The sequence below is a fragment of the Nerophis ophidion genome, linkage group LG05 (genome assembly GCF_033978795.1).
Source record: "Nerophis ophidion isolate RoL-2023_Sa linkage group LG05, RoL_Noph_v1.0, whole genome shotgun sequence".
NCBI classification, from domain to species: Eukaryota; Metazoa; Chordata; class Actinopteri; order Syngnathiformes; family Syngnathidae; genus Nerophis; species Nerophis ophidion.
In genome coordinates, this window is record NC_084615.1 from 15,296,487 (window position 1) to 15,314,176 (window position 17,690).

General features: G+C 41.7%; 1 protein-coding gene across 1 annotated transcript in view; it reads right to left on the bottom strand.

Annotated features, from left to right (window-relative positions):
• The window catches only part of scyl1 (SCY1-like, kinase-like 1), a 60,271-nt gene that overhangs the window by 39,031 nt on the left and 3,550 nt on the right, over positions 1–17,690 (bottom strand). Inside the window, exons 2-7 of the mRNA XM_061900173.1 lie at positions 16,090–16,230; positions 11,206–11,313; positions 10,903–11,129; positions 3,549–3,639; positions 3,313–3,468; positions 1,373–1,531 (exon numbers count right to left, since the gene is read on the bottom strand). Of these exons, the coding sequence (XP_061756157.1) occupies positions 1,373–1,531; positions 3,313–3,468; positions 3,549–3,639; positions 10,903–11,129; positions 11,206–11,313; positions 16,090–16,230 (882 nt within the window). The remainder of the gene's footprint in view (positions 1–1,372; positions 1,532–3,312; positions 3,469–3,548; positions 3,640–10,902; positions 11,130–11,205; positions 11,314–16,089; positions 16,231–17,690) is intronic.

Here is a 17,690-nt window from a genome sequence, read left to right on the forward strand (position 1 = left end):
GCATAATTACACAGTATTCTGGACATTTGTGTTGCTGAATCTTTCAAAATTTGTTCAATTAATAATGGAGACGTCAAAGAATAAAGATATAGGTGGGAAGCGGTGTATTGCGGCCGCCTTTAGCCACACAAACACAGACGGTGTTTCCTTGTTTACATTCCCGAAAGCTGATGGTGAAGCTTTACTATGGAACAGAGCGGTCAAACGAACATGGTTCTCTACCACATGTCAACCGGCGGAGTTTCTTGTTGAAAACGTCGCGGAATGATGAATGATGATTTCATCGCATAATTACACAGTAATTTGGAAATCCGTGTTGCTGAATCTTTTGCAATTTGTTCAATTAATAATGGAGACGTCAAAGAAGAATGCTGTTGGTGGAAAGCGGTGGATTGCAGCTGCCTTTAGCACCGAAACGCAGCCGGTGTTTCTTTGTTTGTTGTGAAGCTTTAACACAGAGCGGTCAAGCGAACATGTTTCACAACGTCAACCAACACGTTTTTGGATAGGAAAATTGTGATATTAAGTCGGCTCTTACCGGAGACTTCAGTGGGTTATGGGACCTCCTCCTGTAGCTGTCAAAAAGGCAGCTGTGATCTTGGCTCCTCGGCTTCTCTCAGAGACACTGGCGTTCACCGCAGCCATCCGACTTTCAGGTATGACAGTATAATCTCACTAAAATACTATTAACACAATAAGCAGATAAGGGATTTTCCAGAATTATCCTAGTAAATGTGTCTACATCTGAAACGCACCGCACCCACTGCCGCCGCCCGGAGCCGTCGCTTTTTTTTTTTTTTTAGTGCCTCACTCTAACTTTCCTCATCCACAAATCTTTCATCCTTGCTCAAATTAATGGGGAAATCGTCGCTTTCTCAGTCCGAATAGCTCTTGCTGCGGGAGGCTATGATTATAAACAATGTGAGGATGTGAGGAGCCCTACAACCAGTGACGTCACGCGCACATCGTCTGCTACTTTCGGTACAGGCAAGGCTTTTTTATTAGCAACCAAAAGTTGCAAACTTTATCGTCGATGTTCTCTACTAAATCCTTTCAGCAAAAATATGGCAATATCTCGAAATGATCAAGTATGACACATAGAATGGACCTGCTATCCCCGTTTAAATAAGAAAATCTTATTTCAGTAGGCCTTTAAGAAGAATCAAAATACATTTTGGTACAGTGGATGGGGACATATATTTACATATCTAATGTGGAGGCTGGGGGCAAGAATTGTCTCAACTGTGCAAAGTAGCACTGTGTATAATAGAAGCAGAAAGAGTGGTGACTACTTGGGTGCAAGCATCTATTTGAGGAGTATTTGGTGCTAGTCTGGTATTTCAAGAAATTGAGGAGAGACAAAGGGGCTGACCTTGAAAAGTGGCGTGAGGACTACAGCGCCAGCATTCCCAAATTCAAAGGCGGTGAGCAGCTGAGGGAGGACTTTGTGCTTACAGAAGTCCTCTGGGAAAGAGTCTAGGTCGTCGTTCAGATCCTGGAAGAACTGCTGCTTTTCAGCCGCTTCTTTAATCTGGGGAAGATTTAGAGACCACATTCCAGTAAAACCTCAAGCTGAGGGGATGAGACGGAGACAAAGCTCGCGGAAGACACCTTCTGATTGCATACAACAGGGGTGTCCAAAGTGCGGCCCGGGGGCCATTTGCGGCCAGTGGGTAATTTTTTAACAGCCCTAAGCACATTCTAAAAATACGATTAAAAAAATAAAAAACAGAAAAAGTGCTATAAAAGAGTAAACAGGTGAAATGTGACAAGAACATGTTGTAATGTTTACTCTAATAACACAAAGCTGCCATGCAGGCGGTTATTTTCTTAAAAAAAAAATAAATAATCAAAATCAAAGTCACATTAAATATTTCACTTTGAGATATTTTGGGGGAAAATGTTGCATATTTTGTATTTGCCATATAAAAAAGAAGGGCCTAATTAGAACAAACAAAAAACATAAACAACAATGAAAGTTATAATTGACAGATGGATCTGAAGTTGATCTCAAGACGATTGTGTTTAAAGTAAACAGTGAAAAGTAGGACCCTTTTGGATCCCCAGTAATTTTAGGGCAATTTTTTTTTTTGTCATTGCTGAAAAAATAATAACACATTGAAATCAATGGTGTTATGTGTTGACATTTTTTAGGCTCCAATTATTCTATAATCTCAAATATTCCACTTTAAAACTTTATTGGAGGAAACTATTGCATATTTTGTGTTTTTTTTCCATAACAAAACAGGGTTTTCTTTGACAAAAAGGGCATACAACTTAAATCTTTAAAAACGTTCTATTGACAGACCTAGAGTTGATCTAGAGATGTAAACCTTGAATAACAATAATGCAAAATAATGACACATTTTAAATACTTTTTTGACCAAAATCCTTTGAGGTCCCTGGGATCAAGCCTGAGTGGAGGCCTAAATGTATATTTTTACCCATACATTGTATTGGTTTTTGAAATAAAAACATATCAAAACGGCCCTCGCTTGCTTTGATTTTTCAGTGTGCGGCCCTCAGTGGAAAAAAACTAAAAAACTAAGTTCTTTTTTTTCTAAAGAAGGGCCTAATAAGAACAAACAAAAAACAAACAACAATGAAAGTTATAACTGACAGATGGATCTGAAGTTGATCTCAAGACGATTGTGTTTAAAGTAAACAGTAAAAAAAACAAAAACGTTTTTTATTTTTAATGAGTAGGACCCTTTTGGATCCCAGTAATTTTAGTGCGATTTTTTTTTTGTGTCATTGCTAAAAAAAATAATAACAAATTGAAAACAATGGTGTTATGTGTTGACATTTTTATGGCTCCAATTATTTTATAATCTCAAATATTCCACTTTAAAATTTTATTGGGGGAAACTATTACATATTTTGTGTTTTTTTTCCATAACAAAACAGGGTTTTCTTTGACAAAAAGGGCATACAACTTAAATCTTTAAAAACGTTATACTGACAGCTAGACCTAATGTTGATCTAGAGATTTAAACCTTGAATAACAATAATACAAAATAATGACACATTTAAAATATTTTTTTTGACCAAAATCCTTTGGGATCCCTGGGATCAAGCCTGAGTGGAGGCCTAAATGTATATTTTTACACATACATTGTATTGGTTTTTGAAATAAAAACATATCAAAATGGCCCCCGCTTGCTTTGATTTTTAAGTGTGCTGCCCTCAGCGGAAAAAGTTTGGACACCCCTGGCATAGAAGATGTTAAACTGGCCCTTGGTCTCAAATTAAGTTACATTTCATCTGTTTTACAAGTGTCTCATGTCTCATTTTTCATGTCAGAAAGCGGACCTGGATCTCCTCCAGGAAGAGGTTGCTCTCCACAAAGCTGTTACTAAGAAACCCCCCAGGGCTTCGGCAGTTCTGGAGGAAGCGGGCTGGATTTGGCCGAGCGCGAGGGTTGGCCCCCACCAGCTCGCAGTAGTGAGGGACAAGGGCCTTGGGGATCTGCGGGGGGGGAGAGACCATAGAACTGACACATTTGCTTGTGGATTCCAATGGAGAATCAAATTGCTCGAGGGACTAACCTTCCCGAGTGAACGAAGAGAAGCCGTGCGACCGAGTGGCCCGTTGAACACCTCCCAGATCAGGCAGCCCAAGCGCCACACCTCGCCTGCCCTGCAAGACAACTTCCCTTTAGAAAACCACAAATATGTATCCCATAATTGGTAGGTCTACTGAATATACAGTGGACAGCCCTCCCTCGGACTGGCTCACTCATGTCAACATTACTGAGCACGTTTACTTGTGACTTTAAGGAGAACGGGCAAGAATAAAGTATTTTTGAACTGGTTTGGTAGCTTTAGTACAGGGGTGTCAAACTCATTTTAGATGGGGGGGCCACATGGAGAGAAATCTACTCCCACGTGGGCCGTCCATCCATCTTCTTCCGCTTATCAGAGGTCGGGTCGCGGGGGCAACAGCCTAAGCAGGGAAACCCAGACTTCCCTCTCCCCAGCCACTTCGTCTAACTCTTCCTGGGGGATCCCGAGGCGTTCCCAGGCCAGCCGGGAGACATAGTCTTCCCAACGTGTCCTGGGTCTTCCCCGTGGCCTCCTACCGGTTGGACGTGCCCTAAACACCTCCCTAGGGAGGCGTTCAGGTGGCATCCTGACCAGATGCCCGAACCACCTCATCTAGCTCCTCTCGATGTGAAGGAGCAGCGGCTTTACTTTGAGTTCCTCCCGGATGGCAGAGCTTCTCACCCTAAGGGAGAGCCCCGCCACACGGCGGAGGAAACTCATTTCACCCGCTTGTACCCGTGATCTTATCCTTTTGGTCACGACCCAAAGCTCATGAACATAGGTGAGAATGGGAACGTAAATCGACCGGTAAATTGAGAGCTTGGCCTTCCGGCTCAGCTTCTTCTTCACCACAACGGATCGGTACAACGTCCGCATTACTGAAGATGCCGCACCGATCCGCCTGTCGATCTCACGATCCACTCTTCCCTCACTCGTGAACAAGACTCCTAGGTACTTGAACTCCTCCACTTGGGGCAGGGTCTCCTCCCCAACCTGGAGATGGCAATCCACCCTTTTCCGGGCGAGAACCATGGACTCGGACTTGAAGGTGCTGATTCTCATTCCGGTCGCATCACACTCGGCTGCAAACCGATCCAGTGAGAGCTGAAGATCCCGGCCAGATGAAGCCATCAGGACCACATCATCTGCAAAAAGCAGAGACCTAATCCCCCGGTCACCAAACCGGAACCCCTCAACGCCTTGACTGCGCCTACAAATTTTGTCCATAAAAGTTATGAACAGAATCGGTGACAAAGGACAGCCTTGGCGGAGTCCAACCCTCACTGGAAATGTGTTCGACTTACTGCCGGCAATGCGGACCAAGCTCTGGCACTGATCGTACAGGGAGCGGACCGCCACAATAAGACAGTCCGATACCCCATACTCTCTGAGCACTCCCCACAGGACTTCCCGAGGGACACGGTCCAATGCCTTCTCCAAGTCCACAAAGCACATGTAGACTGGTTGGGCAAACTCCCATGCACCTTCAAGAACCCTGCCGAGAGTCTAGAGCTGGTCCACAGTTCCACGACCAGGACGAAAACCACACTGTTCCTCATGAATCCGAGGTTCGACTATCCGGCATAGCCTCCTCTCCAGTACACCTGAATAAACCTTACCGGGAAGGCTGAGGGGTGTGATCCCACGATAGTTGGAACACACCCTCTGGTCCCCCTTCTTAAAGAGAGGAACCACCACCCCGGTCTGCCAATCCAGAGGTACCGCCCCCGGTGTCCACGCGATGCTGCAGAGTCTAGTCAACCAAGACATCCCCACAGCATCCAGAGCCTTAAGGAACTCCGGGCGGATCTCATCCACCCCTGGGGCCTTGCCACCGAGGAGCTTTTTAACTAACTCAGCGACCTCAGCCCCAGAAATAGGAGAGTCCAACACAGACTCCCCAGGCACTGCTTCCTCATAGGAAGACTTGTTGGTGGGATTGAAGAGGTCTTCGAAGTATTCCTTCCACCTATCCACAACATCCGCAGTTGAGGTCAGCAGAACACCATCCGCACCACACACGGTGTTGGTCCAGAATCGCTTCGAAGCCGTCCGTAAGTCGTTTTCCATGGCTTCCCCGAACTCCGCCCATGTCCGAGTTTTTGCCTCCACGTGGGCCGGACTGGTGAAATCACGGCACGATAACTTGGCAATAAAGACAACTTCAGATTGTTTTCTTTGTTTAAAAATAGAACAAACACATTCTGAAAACGCACAAATCATAATGTTTTTAACATTTACATGCTGTGGTTAGAAGTATTTTACCTTTATTTGTCATTATTTATACTTTCTGAATAAATTATGTGACAATGTTCATCAGTCAACTCAATCGTGATAATTTGCAATCTATCAAGATAAAAAAACAATACAAAAATCAAATTACAGGATGTTATTTATGTAGTTTGATCATTTTCACCGACTGGTGCACTCGTGTTTTTTTTTTTTTTTTACATATGTAGCATAATCTACAAAGATACAAATAACTGCTATTGCGACATCTAGTGGACGCATTTAGAACAGCAGTTTATTTTATTCAAAAATTTCAGCTAATTTTTATACTTTGCTAACTCATCCCACAGGCCGGATAAAACCGGTTCTTACGTTTGACACCCCTGCTTTACTGCCCTTTAAAAAACGCTATATGAATAAATCCTAGACTGCACTTAAATGTAGAATATATTTTTATTATTCTTAACGCCCCCCGCGACCCCAAAGGGAATAAGCGGTAGAAAATGGATGGATATATATATATATATATATATATATATGTAGGTGTGGGAAAAATCACAAGACTACTTCATCTCTACAGAACTGTTTCATGAGGAGTTCCCTCAATCATCAGGAGATTGAGGGAACTCCTCATGAAACAGTTCTGTAGAGATGAAGTAGTCTTGTGATTTTTCCCACACCTACATATTGCGCTCTACCACGGTATCGAGCATTATTCTCCGGATAATCCAATCAAGATATATATATATATATATACATATATATATATATATATATATAATACAATATATATTATTTATTATTATTGAATAAAGTACTATCTATCTATCTGTCTATTTATTGTATATTGTGAGCGAACTGTGATGCTGTGATCCCCCAGGGATCAATAAAGTACTTTCTATTCTATTCTAAATACAATTATTGTAGATGGGTTGCCGACAAAAGCTCGACCGACTTTAGCGTATTTTAGATTTCCATTTGTTTACCTTACTTTACCACCATAGAGTGTATGCTATAAAAATAAAAATCCTTACATTTATCGGTGCAATACATTATTGACCAGTATTTGAAGTCAAATCCAAATAAGCGTGTAACATAAATATATACCAATGAATGCTTTAGATCAGGAGTTATTTTGCGGCCCGCACCTTGATAAGACAATTTAATTCTGCTGCGGCCCGCAAGTTTAATAAGAACGCATGAATGACTTGCCAACGCTCCCAATTTTCCCGGGAGACCCCTGAATTTCAGGGCATCCATTCTCTAGAACTCCTGTCGTTTGCTCCCAACCAACAATATTCAAAGGGTGCCATGATTGCATTGTCTTTAGCACCACATACATCCTGTACAAACAGCGTGCAAGACCAGTTATATGTTGTATCTGGCACATGTGTTTTTGCGAGAGATATTTGATCAACAGCCATACAGGTCACACTGAGGGCTGTTAAGCCACACCAAACAAGGATGACAAACACATTTTGGGAGAACATCGGCACCGTAACACAACATAAACACAACAGAACAAACACGCAGCATCCCATGCAGCCCAAACTCTTCCGGACTACAATATACACTCCCGCTATCCAGTGTTAATTTTGTTGACGAAAAATTTTCGTCATAGTTATCGTCAACGACCTTTTTTTCTAACTAAAACGAGACAATGACTAAATAAAAAATAATTTACGTGGACTAAGACGATGACGAGGTGTATTGACATATACGTCAACGAATAAAAACGAGACGAAAATGTGTCTGCCAGAGACGTGATCCAATCGGCACTCATTTTGTTAGGAAGAGGCGGGAGGAGAAGGGAAGAGAACCAATCAGAGCGACGTGGTAAGGAAGTTACGTAAACGTAGTTTGCGTTTGAGACTGTATGCGCTGCAGAAGACAACATGTCAACGCCGGGGAGGAAGAGGAGAGAGGACATATGGGGAAATTTTATATTTGACGTCAAAGATAACAAGACGCAGTGTAAGAAATGCAGCGCGAGGATTACGGGGAAAAACACAACAAACTTGAAGCGACATTTACAGTGGAATCACCCCGAAATCCACACACAGGTAAGCATTTTCCACAACGTACAACTCACTCGACGTTATCCCGTTTATTACACGGCTTACTCGTGAAATACTAAATTTGAGACATGATTTTCATCAAAATACGACTTGTATCGGTGATTTTTCCGCTGTTTTGCTTTGACTTTCAGAAATTGAAAGGAAAGTTTACATATTACCCTTTAGTCGAATAAATCTACTGTAGTTTTCGTCGACTATAATCTTATATTTCGTCAACTAAAACTAGACTAAAACTAAAACAATTTAAATAACTAAATTAAGACTAAAACTAAATTACATTTTAGTCAAAAGAGATTGACTAAAACTAAATTAAATTTTGCTGTCAAAATTAACACTGCCGCTACCACCAAATCCCCTACGCCCCCTACTTGCGTCGGTTGAGGTGGTGTATATTGTAGCCTGGGAGAGTTAGGGCTGCAAGGTGTTCTGGGTATTTGTTCTGTTGTGTTTATGTTGTGTTAAGGTGTGGATGTTCTCCCGAAATGTGTTTGTCATTCTTGTTTGGTGTGGGTTCACAGTGTGGCGCATATTTGTAACGGTGTTTAAGTTGTTTATAAGCCCACCCTCAGTGTGACCTGTATGGCTGTTGATCAAGTATGTACTGCAGTCTCTTACGTAAATCTGCATTGGCCTCATACAACATGTTACTGAGCCGGCACGCTACTTGTGTGATGTAAAAGCGGACGCGATGACATGTTGTAGAGCAGTGGATTCCAAATGGTGGTACGCGTACCCCTGGGGGTACTTGAGGGTATACTAAGGGGTATGTGAGATTTTTAAATAATATTCTCAAAAATAGCAACAATTCTAAAATATTTTATAAATATATTTATTGAATGATACTTCAACAAAATATTAATGTAAGTTCATAAACTGTGAAAAGAAATGCAATATTCAGTGTTGACAGCTAGATTTTTTGTGGACATGTACCATAAATATTGATGTTAAAGATGTGAAGAAATGTTTAGAATTAGGCTTCACGGTGGGAGAAGGGTTAGTGCGTCTGCCTCACAATACGAAGATCCTGAGTAGTCAGGGTTCAATCCCGGGCTCGGGATCTTTCTGTGTGCAGTTTGCATGTCCTCCCCGTGAATGCGTGGGTTCCCTCCGGGTACTCCGGCTTCCTCCCACTTCCAAAGACATGCACCTGGGGGTAGGTTGATTGGCAACACTAAATTGGCCCTAGTGTGTGAATGTGAGTGTGAATGTTGTCTGTCTATCTGTGTTGGCCCTGCGATGAGGTGGCGACTTGTCCAGGGTGTACCCTGGCTTCCGCCCGATTGTAGCTGAGATATGCGCCAGCGCCCCCCGCGACCCCGAAAGGGAATAAGCGGTAGAAAATGGATGGATGGATAGTTATTTTTATATCTTTTTTTCCAAATTGTTTAGGAAAGAACACTACAAATGAGCAATATTTTGCACTGTATACAATTTAATAAATCAGAAACTGATGACATAGTGCTGTATTTTACTTCGTTATCTCTTTTTTTCAACCAAAAATGCTTTGCTCTGGTTAGGGGGTACTTGAATTAAAACAATGTTCACAGGGGGTACATCACTGAAAAAAGGTTGAGAACCACTGTTGTAGAGGACGTTAAAAGCCTACTGAAACCCACTACTACCCACCACGCAGTCTGATAGTTTATATATCAATGATGAAATATTAACATCGCAACACATGCCAATACGGCCTTTTTAGTTTACTAAATTACAATTTTAAATTTCCCAGGAGTTTCGTCCAGGAAACGTCGTGTAACGATGACATGTACGCAAGACGTCAAGGGTTTTTAGGAAGTATGAGCGCTGCACACACACAGCTAAATGTCGTCTGCTTTAACGGCATAATTATACAGTATTTTGGATATCTGTGTTGCTGAATCTTTTGCAATTTGTTCAATTAATAATGGAGACCTCAAAGAAGAAAGATGTCGGTGGGAAGCTTTAGCCTTTAGCCACACAAACACAAGGTGATACCTTGTTTAAAATTCCTGGAGGGTAAACCAGCAGGTTTCGGTGAGAAAATTGTGGTTAAAAAGTCGCTTCTTACCGGAGAAAAGCTGAGCTTGTGCCGTCCATGCAGCTGCCGTCGACTCCCCTGAGACACTGCGCGTCAACACACCCGTGGAGACACCCTTCCGACTATCAGGTACTGTTTAACTCACTAAAACACTAGCAACACAATAGAAAGATAAAGGTTTTCCCAGAATTATCCTAGTAAATGTGTATAAAAAAATCAGAATCTGTTCCAATCGCGTTTTTTTTTTCTAGTCCGTCGCTATCAATATCCTCAAACACGAATCTTTCCTCCTCGCTCAAATTAAATGGGGAAATTGTCGTTTTCTCGGTCCGAATAGCACTCTTTGTTGGAGGATCCCATTATAAACAATGTGAATATGTGAGGAGCCATCAAACATGTGACGTCATCGTCTGCGACTTCCGGTACAGTCAAGGCTTTTGTCTTAGCACCGAAAGTTGCGAACTTTATTGTGGATGTTCTCTACTAAATCCTTTCAGCAAAAATATGGCAATATCGCGAAATGATCAAGTATGACACATAGAAAGGACCTGCTATCTCCGTTTAAATAAGAAAATTTAATTTCAGTAGGCCTTTAAAGGCAGTGCAGTCACGGCAGCCCTTAAAAATGTCGGCCGGGTGAAAATTGGGACAAATTCGGGAGAATGATTGCACCGGGAGATTGTCGGGAGGTGCACTGAAATTCGGGAGTCTTCCGGAAAAATCGTGAGGGTTGGCAAGTATGTTGCTAGGGCGGGAAAGCCATTCATAGAAGGTGAATTCATTAAAAAGTGCATGTTGGATTTTTTAAGAAATATTTTCACACGGCCCAGCCTAACCCAGTTTCTGCATCCAGTTGCCCCCAGGTACATAGAGTTTGAGACCCCTGCTTTAGGTACAAAATTCTTACTTAAGATACTTTTTTGAAACCTTTATTTTGTTAGCCCAGTCAGAGCGGATGTTGCACACAACACTGTTATTGTGAAGGCTGGAAGTATAAAGAACTCAGAAGGCCTTTCACAGTATGATGTCTCACCATTTCTCTCCACCGCTACTGGGCCCCTCTGGTGGTTCATACTTCTCCATGTCTGGGTAGACCGCCTTGGGGGCAGGGAGCGAGGCCCCACTTGGGTCACCTTGGTCTGGGGCGACATGGTCCAGGGCCCCGAGCTTCCACTCTCCAGCTCGATCCACAAAGACGGCCCACAGGCCCAAGTTGTTGTGGAGCAGGTGGCAGTCGTTCACCAGGAAACTCACGGCTTTCTGGGGAAGCGGGGATGTCAAAACAGTCAGTCCACAAAGACACGGGTGGACTGTCAGGGTGAGACAAACAACTTACTATTATCTGGTGCAGACCCCAGGAGACTTCAAGTTCCCCAGGACCGTTTTTCAGGTGAATGGCCAGGGGTGTCACCGGTTCAGTTACCAAGTACAAACTCTTCTCAGTCTGGAACACAATTAACAGCTTTTACTTATTAATGTATAAAAACACTACTGATGTTAAAAATGTAGTCTCATGAGTAATATCATAGATCAACATGCACTCCTATACATTTTTGTCAGGAACGCTTATGTAACAGTACTGGTGTAATAATGTGTTATATTAATACAAACACAGTATGAGTGCATGTTGAGGGTGTAATAATGTGTTATATTACAAACCCTGTTTCCATATGAGTTGGGAAATTGTGTTAGATGTAAATATAAACGGAATACAATGATTTGCAAATCATTTTCAACCCATATTCAGTTGAATATGCTACAAAGACAACATATTTGGTGTTCAAAATGATAAACATTTTTTTTTTAGCAAATAATCATTAACTTTAGAATTTGATGCCAGCAACACGTGACAAAGAAATTGGGAAAGGTGACAATAAAGCTGAGAAATGCTTATCAAACACTTATTTGGAACATCCCACAGGTGTGCAGGCTAATTGGGAACGGGTGGGTGTCAGGATTGGGTATAAAACCATCTTCCATAAAATGCTAAGAAATTCACAAACAAGGATGGGGTGAGGGTCACCAATTTTTAAGCAAATTGTCGCAGTTTTAGAACATTTGTCAACAAGCTATTGCAAGGAATTTAGTGATTTTACCATCTACGGTCCGTAAAATCATCAAAAGCTTCAGAGAATCTGGAGAAATCACTGCACGTAAGTGATGATATTACGAACCTTTGATCCCTCAGGCGGTACTGCATCAAAAACAGACATCTGTGTGTAAAGGATATCACCACATGGGCTCAGTAACACTTCATAAAACCACTATCAGTAACTACAGTTGGTTGCTACATCTGTAAGTGCAAGTTAAAAACTCTATTATGCAAAGCAAAACCCATTCATCAACAACACCAAGGAACGCCGCTGGCTTTGCTGTGCCCGAGCTCATCTATGATGGACTGATGCAAAGTGGAAAAGTTTTCTGTGGTCTGACGAGTACACATTTGAAATTATATTTGAAATTATATTTGGAAACTGTGGACGTGGTGTCCTCCGGAACAAAGAGGAAAATAACCATCCGGATTGTTATAGGCGTAAAGTTCAAAAGCCAGCATCCGTAATGGTATGGGTGTGTATTAGTGCCCAAGGCATGGGTAACTTACACATCTGTGAAGGCACCATTAATGCTGAATGGTCCATACAGGTTTTGGAGCAACATATGTTGTCATCCAAGCAACGTTATCATGGACGACCCTACTTATTTCAGCAAGACAAGTGTTACAACAGCGTGGTTTCGTAGTAAAAGAGTGCGGGTACTTTCCTGGCCTGCCTGCAGTCCAGACCTGTCTCCCATAGAAAATGTGTGGCGCATTATGAAGCGTAAAATACGACAGCGGAGACCCCGGACTGTTGAACGACGAAAGCTCTACATAAAACAAGAATGAGAAAGAATTCCACTTTCTGCTAAAAAGCGAGCCAGAGATCATCTCTATGACAGTGTTTTTAAGAATTGCTGAAAAAAACGTGAGGTTTTTTTGGACTAAACTCTTGGACCATAAGTTGAATAGCCCAAATGATGAAAAAGAGAGGACCTAAAACGGAACTCTGAGGAACACTACTCCTAAAAGAGTTGAACAACTACTGAGTGCATCTGGAGTAAAAATGAAATATAATCCGTCACCCCCTTGTTATGTTTGTTTGATAAAGAGTACCGTATTTCCTTGAATTGCCGCCGGGTGTATAGTATGCACCTGCCTAGAATTACTGTCGGGTCAAACTCGTTTCACAAATTAATTAGCACATGCTTAGCATTACCGCCGGCTCAGGATTAACGCCAGGTCAAACTCGTTTCGCAAAATATTATTTTTATTAGCGCATGTCTAGAATTTCCGCCGGGTCAAACTCGTTTCGCAAAATAATTAGCATATGCGTAGAATTTCCGCCGGGTCAAACTCGTCACCTCACGAGTGACACTTCACCTGTCATCATTTTCAAAATGGAGGAGGCTGATTTCAATAATTTGGAATCGCATAAAGAGAAGAAGATTAAGAACTATTCAGGAGGATTTAAGGTCCAAGCTATTAAATATGCTAAAAAGACCAGTAAGCAGCTATGTTTTATTAATATACAGTAGCTGCGTGTGTCAAATATGAGTCATTAAATGACTCCCGCCTCCTGGTGGTAGAGGGCGCTAGTGATCCTTCTTGCGACTACTCGGCTGCAGAAGAAGTGACAACAAGCAGCAAGAGTGAGCAGCGATCGTTTATTTTTTTCCTCTCGCTTGCACTTTTAACATGGAGGATTACATATCTAATATAAAACAGTTTTCTAAACTGGACTTTCAATCGAAGCAGGAGGTAATAAAAGGAAGATCTCCATCGAGACAGAGAGACTTTTAAAACTGAAGAAAGATAAGGAAGACTTCTATAAACAAGTTATCGATGCTTTTGATCAGAAGGAGCTGCGCATGGACTTCATTTATAAGTAAAGGTAAGACCATATTAACGTTTTTTTTTATTAAATGTGCTTTCATGACGGTATCCTTACATCACACTCAAATTTTTAAGCGCAGGCCTAAATTTACCGCATGCCTTTGGTAAACGCCGGAGTGAGAAGAGGTTTTAAATTAATTAACGCCCCGGCGGAAATTCAAGGAAATATGGTACTCTTGTGTTCCAAGTATACAGACTTTTAGTAAAATATGTCGAGGCTGGAACCCTTTATTCAGGTTTATATTGTTTCTCATGGAGAAATGTGCTTTAAGAACCAATTAAGTTTGTAAATCGAGGTTCTAGTGTAAAAACAACTCAAAGGTGTGTTACGCTTAGAGGTGGGGAAATAATAAATATTTAGATGCTTCGCAATTCAGACATGGACGATTACAAAATCAATTAGTAAACATTATTAAATGGCTATATTTATTGTAAATCTAATAATGCAGCCAGTTGTAAGACTTGACTGACTGCAACAAGCTACCTCATTGAGAGATCTGACCAGCTCCTTTATTATAGGTCACACATTCCCATTCATTTAATAAATGTGATGGGAATTATTTCAACTGTTTCGTATTACAAATGCACGGTTTTTAAATGTTGCAAGTGATGAACGCTTATTTATTGATGTAAAACTGCCCAGAGATTCCCACCTCTACAGTTGTGATCAAATTTATTCAACCCCCACACAATTTTGGTGTTTTAGCAAGTTGGACATTTATTCCGAATTTTGTTTATAGTCATATCAAATAAAGATGCATTAATTAGACAAATGCAACTTGAATTACAACATTATATTTTGTAACTTACCAAACAGTGTCATTTCTCTTAATATCTCATTGACAAAATTATTCAACCCTTTGAAAATCATGATCAGAATTTGAATAAGGTCTTTTCAATCAGGTGTTGCAAACACCTGTAGATGTGATTAGAACCGTAACGAGCAACAATTAAACTGATTGAAAAAGACTGTGACGCTCAGCTTCTTGTAGATGGTCAATGGTGTATTTGCAACATGGTGAAGTCCAGGGAGTGGTCAAAGAAGTCAAGAGAGGAGGTAATTTCTCTTCATAAGAAAGGATATGGATAAAAGAAAATAGCAAAGACATTACACATTCCAAGAGACACAGTTGGAGCATAATTCGCAAGTTTAAAGTTAAAGGCACAGTGGAAATACTACCTGGGCATGGTAGAAAGAGGATGCTGTCCAATATTTGAAGCGTACAGTGGTAAAAAAACCCCGGGTAACAGCTGAGGAACTACAACAGGACATTGCAGAGGGGGGAACGCAGGTTTCGTCCCAGACAATAAGGCGCGCACTACGAGATGAAGGCCTCCATGCTAGAACTCCCAGGCGCACCCCACTTCTGACTACCAGGCACAAGTAAAATAGACTCCAGTATGCCAAAAATCATCTGGACAAACCCCAAAGGTTTTGGGAAACTGTTCTATGGAGTGATGAGACAAAAGTGGAACTCTTTGGGCCTATGAATCAACGTTATGTCTGGAGGAGAAAAAATTAAGCTTACAAAGAGAAGAACAGCTTGCCTACTGTTAAGCATGGTGGGGGGTCAATTATGCTCTGGGGCTGTTTCTCTGCCTCAGGTACCAGGAATCTCCAGCGCGTTCAAGGCATTATGAATTCTATTTCCTAGCAGGATATATTAGCTGCAAATGTCATGAAGTCAGTGACGAAGCTGAGGCTTGGGAGACGTTGGACCTTCCAACAGGACAACGATCCAAGCATACCTACAAATCAACATCAGAGTGGTTGCAGAAGAAGGGCTGGAAGACTCTGGAGTGGCTTTCACAGTCGCCAGACTTAAATCCTCTAGAAAAGCTGTGGTGGGACTTGAAGAAGGCAGTTGCAGCACGCAAGCCCAAGAATATGAATGAACTGGAGGCCTTTGCCCAAGAGGAATGGGCTAAAATACCTGTAGATGGTTGCAAGAAGCTTGTGTCCACTTATGTATCACCTTTGAAGGATGTCATTACTGCCAAAGGGTGTTCTACTAAGTACTAAAGATGCATGGAACTAGGGGGTCGAATCATTTTGTCAATGAGATATTAAAAAAAATGTCCTTTTTTGGTATTTTGTAAAATGCAGTGTTACAATTTAAGTTGCATTTGTCTATTTGACACACCTTTATCTGATATGACTACAAACAAAATACAGAATAAATGTCCAACTAGCTAAAACACCAAAATTGTGTGGGGGTTGAATAATTTTGATCACAACTGTAGTTACGCTCTTGACTTAGATTCCAGCATGAGCACCATGTGACCTACCTCCAAGCCGTCAACATAGGCCAGGATGTTAGGGTGGCGAAGGGTCTTCATCCGCTTGAAGGCAGCCTTGGCCAGCTGAGTCTGCAGCTCTGATCCCTGTGCCACCTCGTAGACAAACACCGACACCGGCTCTCCATTGGACTGGCGAGGAAATCAATATCAACATAAGTATTGTTATAAAGCAGCGATTCCTAAACGGTGGTACTGTGCGCCATCTAGTGGTATGCCCAAAAATGACTCAATTCAAGTGCAGGGTTTTATTTTCGTATAGTAGGGCTGGACGATACGGACAAGAAAGTATAACTCCATATAGTTAGGGACCGAATGTCCCTTTGGGACAGAGGACCCTATTGTATTTCTAAGGTTTTATTATTATTATACCGCCGCCTCTTTGAGCTGTAAATTGACCCCCTTAACATGCTTCAAAACTCACCAAATTTAACACACACATCAGGACTGGCGAAAATTGCGATGTTATCAAAAAACCAAAACCCAGAACTCAAAATTGCCTTCTAGTGCCCCCTAGAAAAAAAATAGAGAAAACTGCTTGTAACTCCCGATAGGAATGTCGTAGACACATGAAACAAAAACATCCACGAAGGTCTGACTAAGACCTACATTTCACACACTGACCCCCTACAGCAAAAATCAACAGGAAGTTGGCAAAAACCCCTTCAAAACAAAAGTTTCCTAAAAATGTCATTTTAGCCTCTTTGAGCTGTAATTTGACCAACTTAAAATGCTTCAAAACTCACCAAACTGAACACACACATCAAGACTAGCGAAAAATGCTATAAAAAAACAAAAAACAAAAAAAACTCATAAAATTGCGCTCTAGCGCCCCCTAGGAATAAAACAGACAAAACTGTTCCTAGAAAGAAAACAGACAAAACTGCTTGTAACTTCCGGTAGGAATGTCGTAGAGACATGAAACAAAAATCTCTATGTAGGTCTCACTTAGACCTACATTTCATTCATTTACATCCTTCAGCAAAAATCAACAAGAAGTTGGCAATTGCCCCTTCAAAACAAAAGTTTTGTAAAAACCCGTCACCTTTTTTACAAACATTATCTCCTCTGAGCGCGATTGTTGTGTCGGCTTCAAACTCGTACAGGAGAGAGATTGAACCGCCACGCTGATGCTGCTGCGCTGCAGCTGCTGCTGTCTCAAGATGGCCGCTTAAAACCAGGAAGCACCAGCGTGACCACACAATGCAGAGAAGGTAGGTAATGTGCGGGTAAATATATGTTGTCTAGGTGATGGCAGGAAGCACCAGCGTGTATGGGTGACAGAAAGAAGCACCAGTGTGACCCCAGGATGCAGGGATGGTAGGTAATGTGCAGGTAAAGATATGTTGAATGGGTAAAGGCAGGAAACACCAGCAAACGTCGGTCCCGTCCAACACCAGCAAACGTCGGTCCCGTCCAACGCTGCTTGCAGCTTTAATTTCACTTAAACTCGATATTCGATATACATTTTCGGTGAAAGTATACATCAATCAATCAATCAATGTTTACTTATATAGCCCTAAATCACTAGTGTCTCAAAGGGCTGACATATAAAGATATTCATTTCGGAGCATTATTCAGTGTACTGTAAA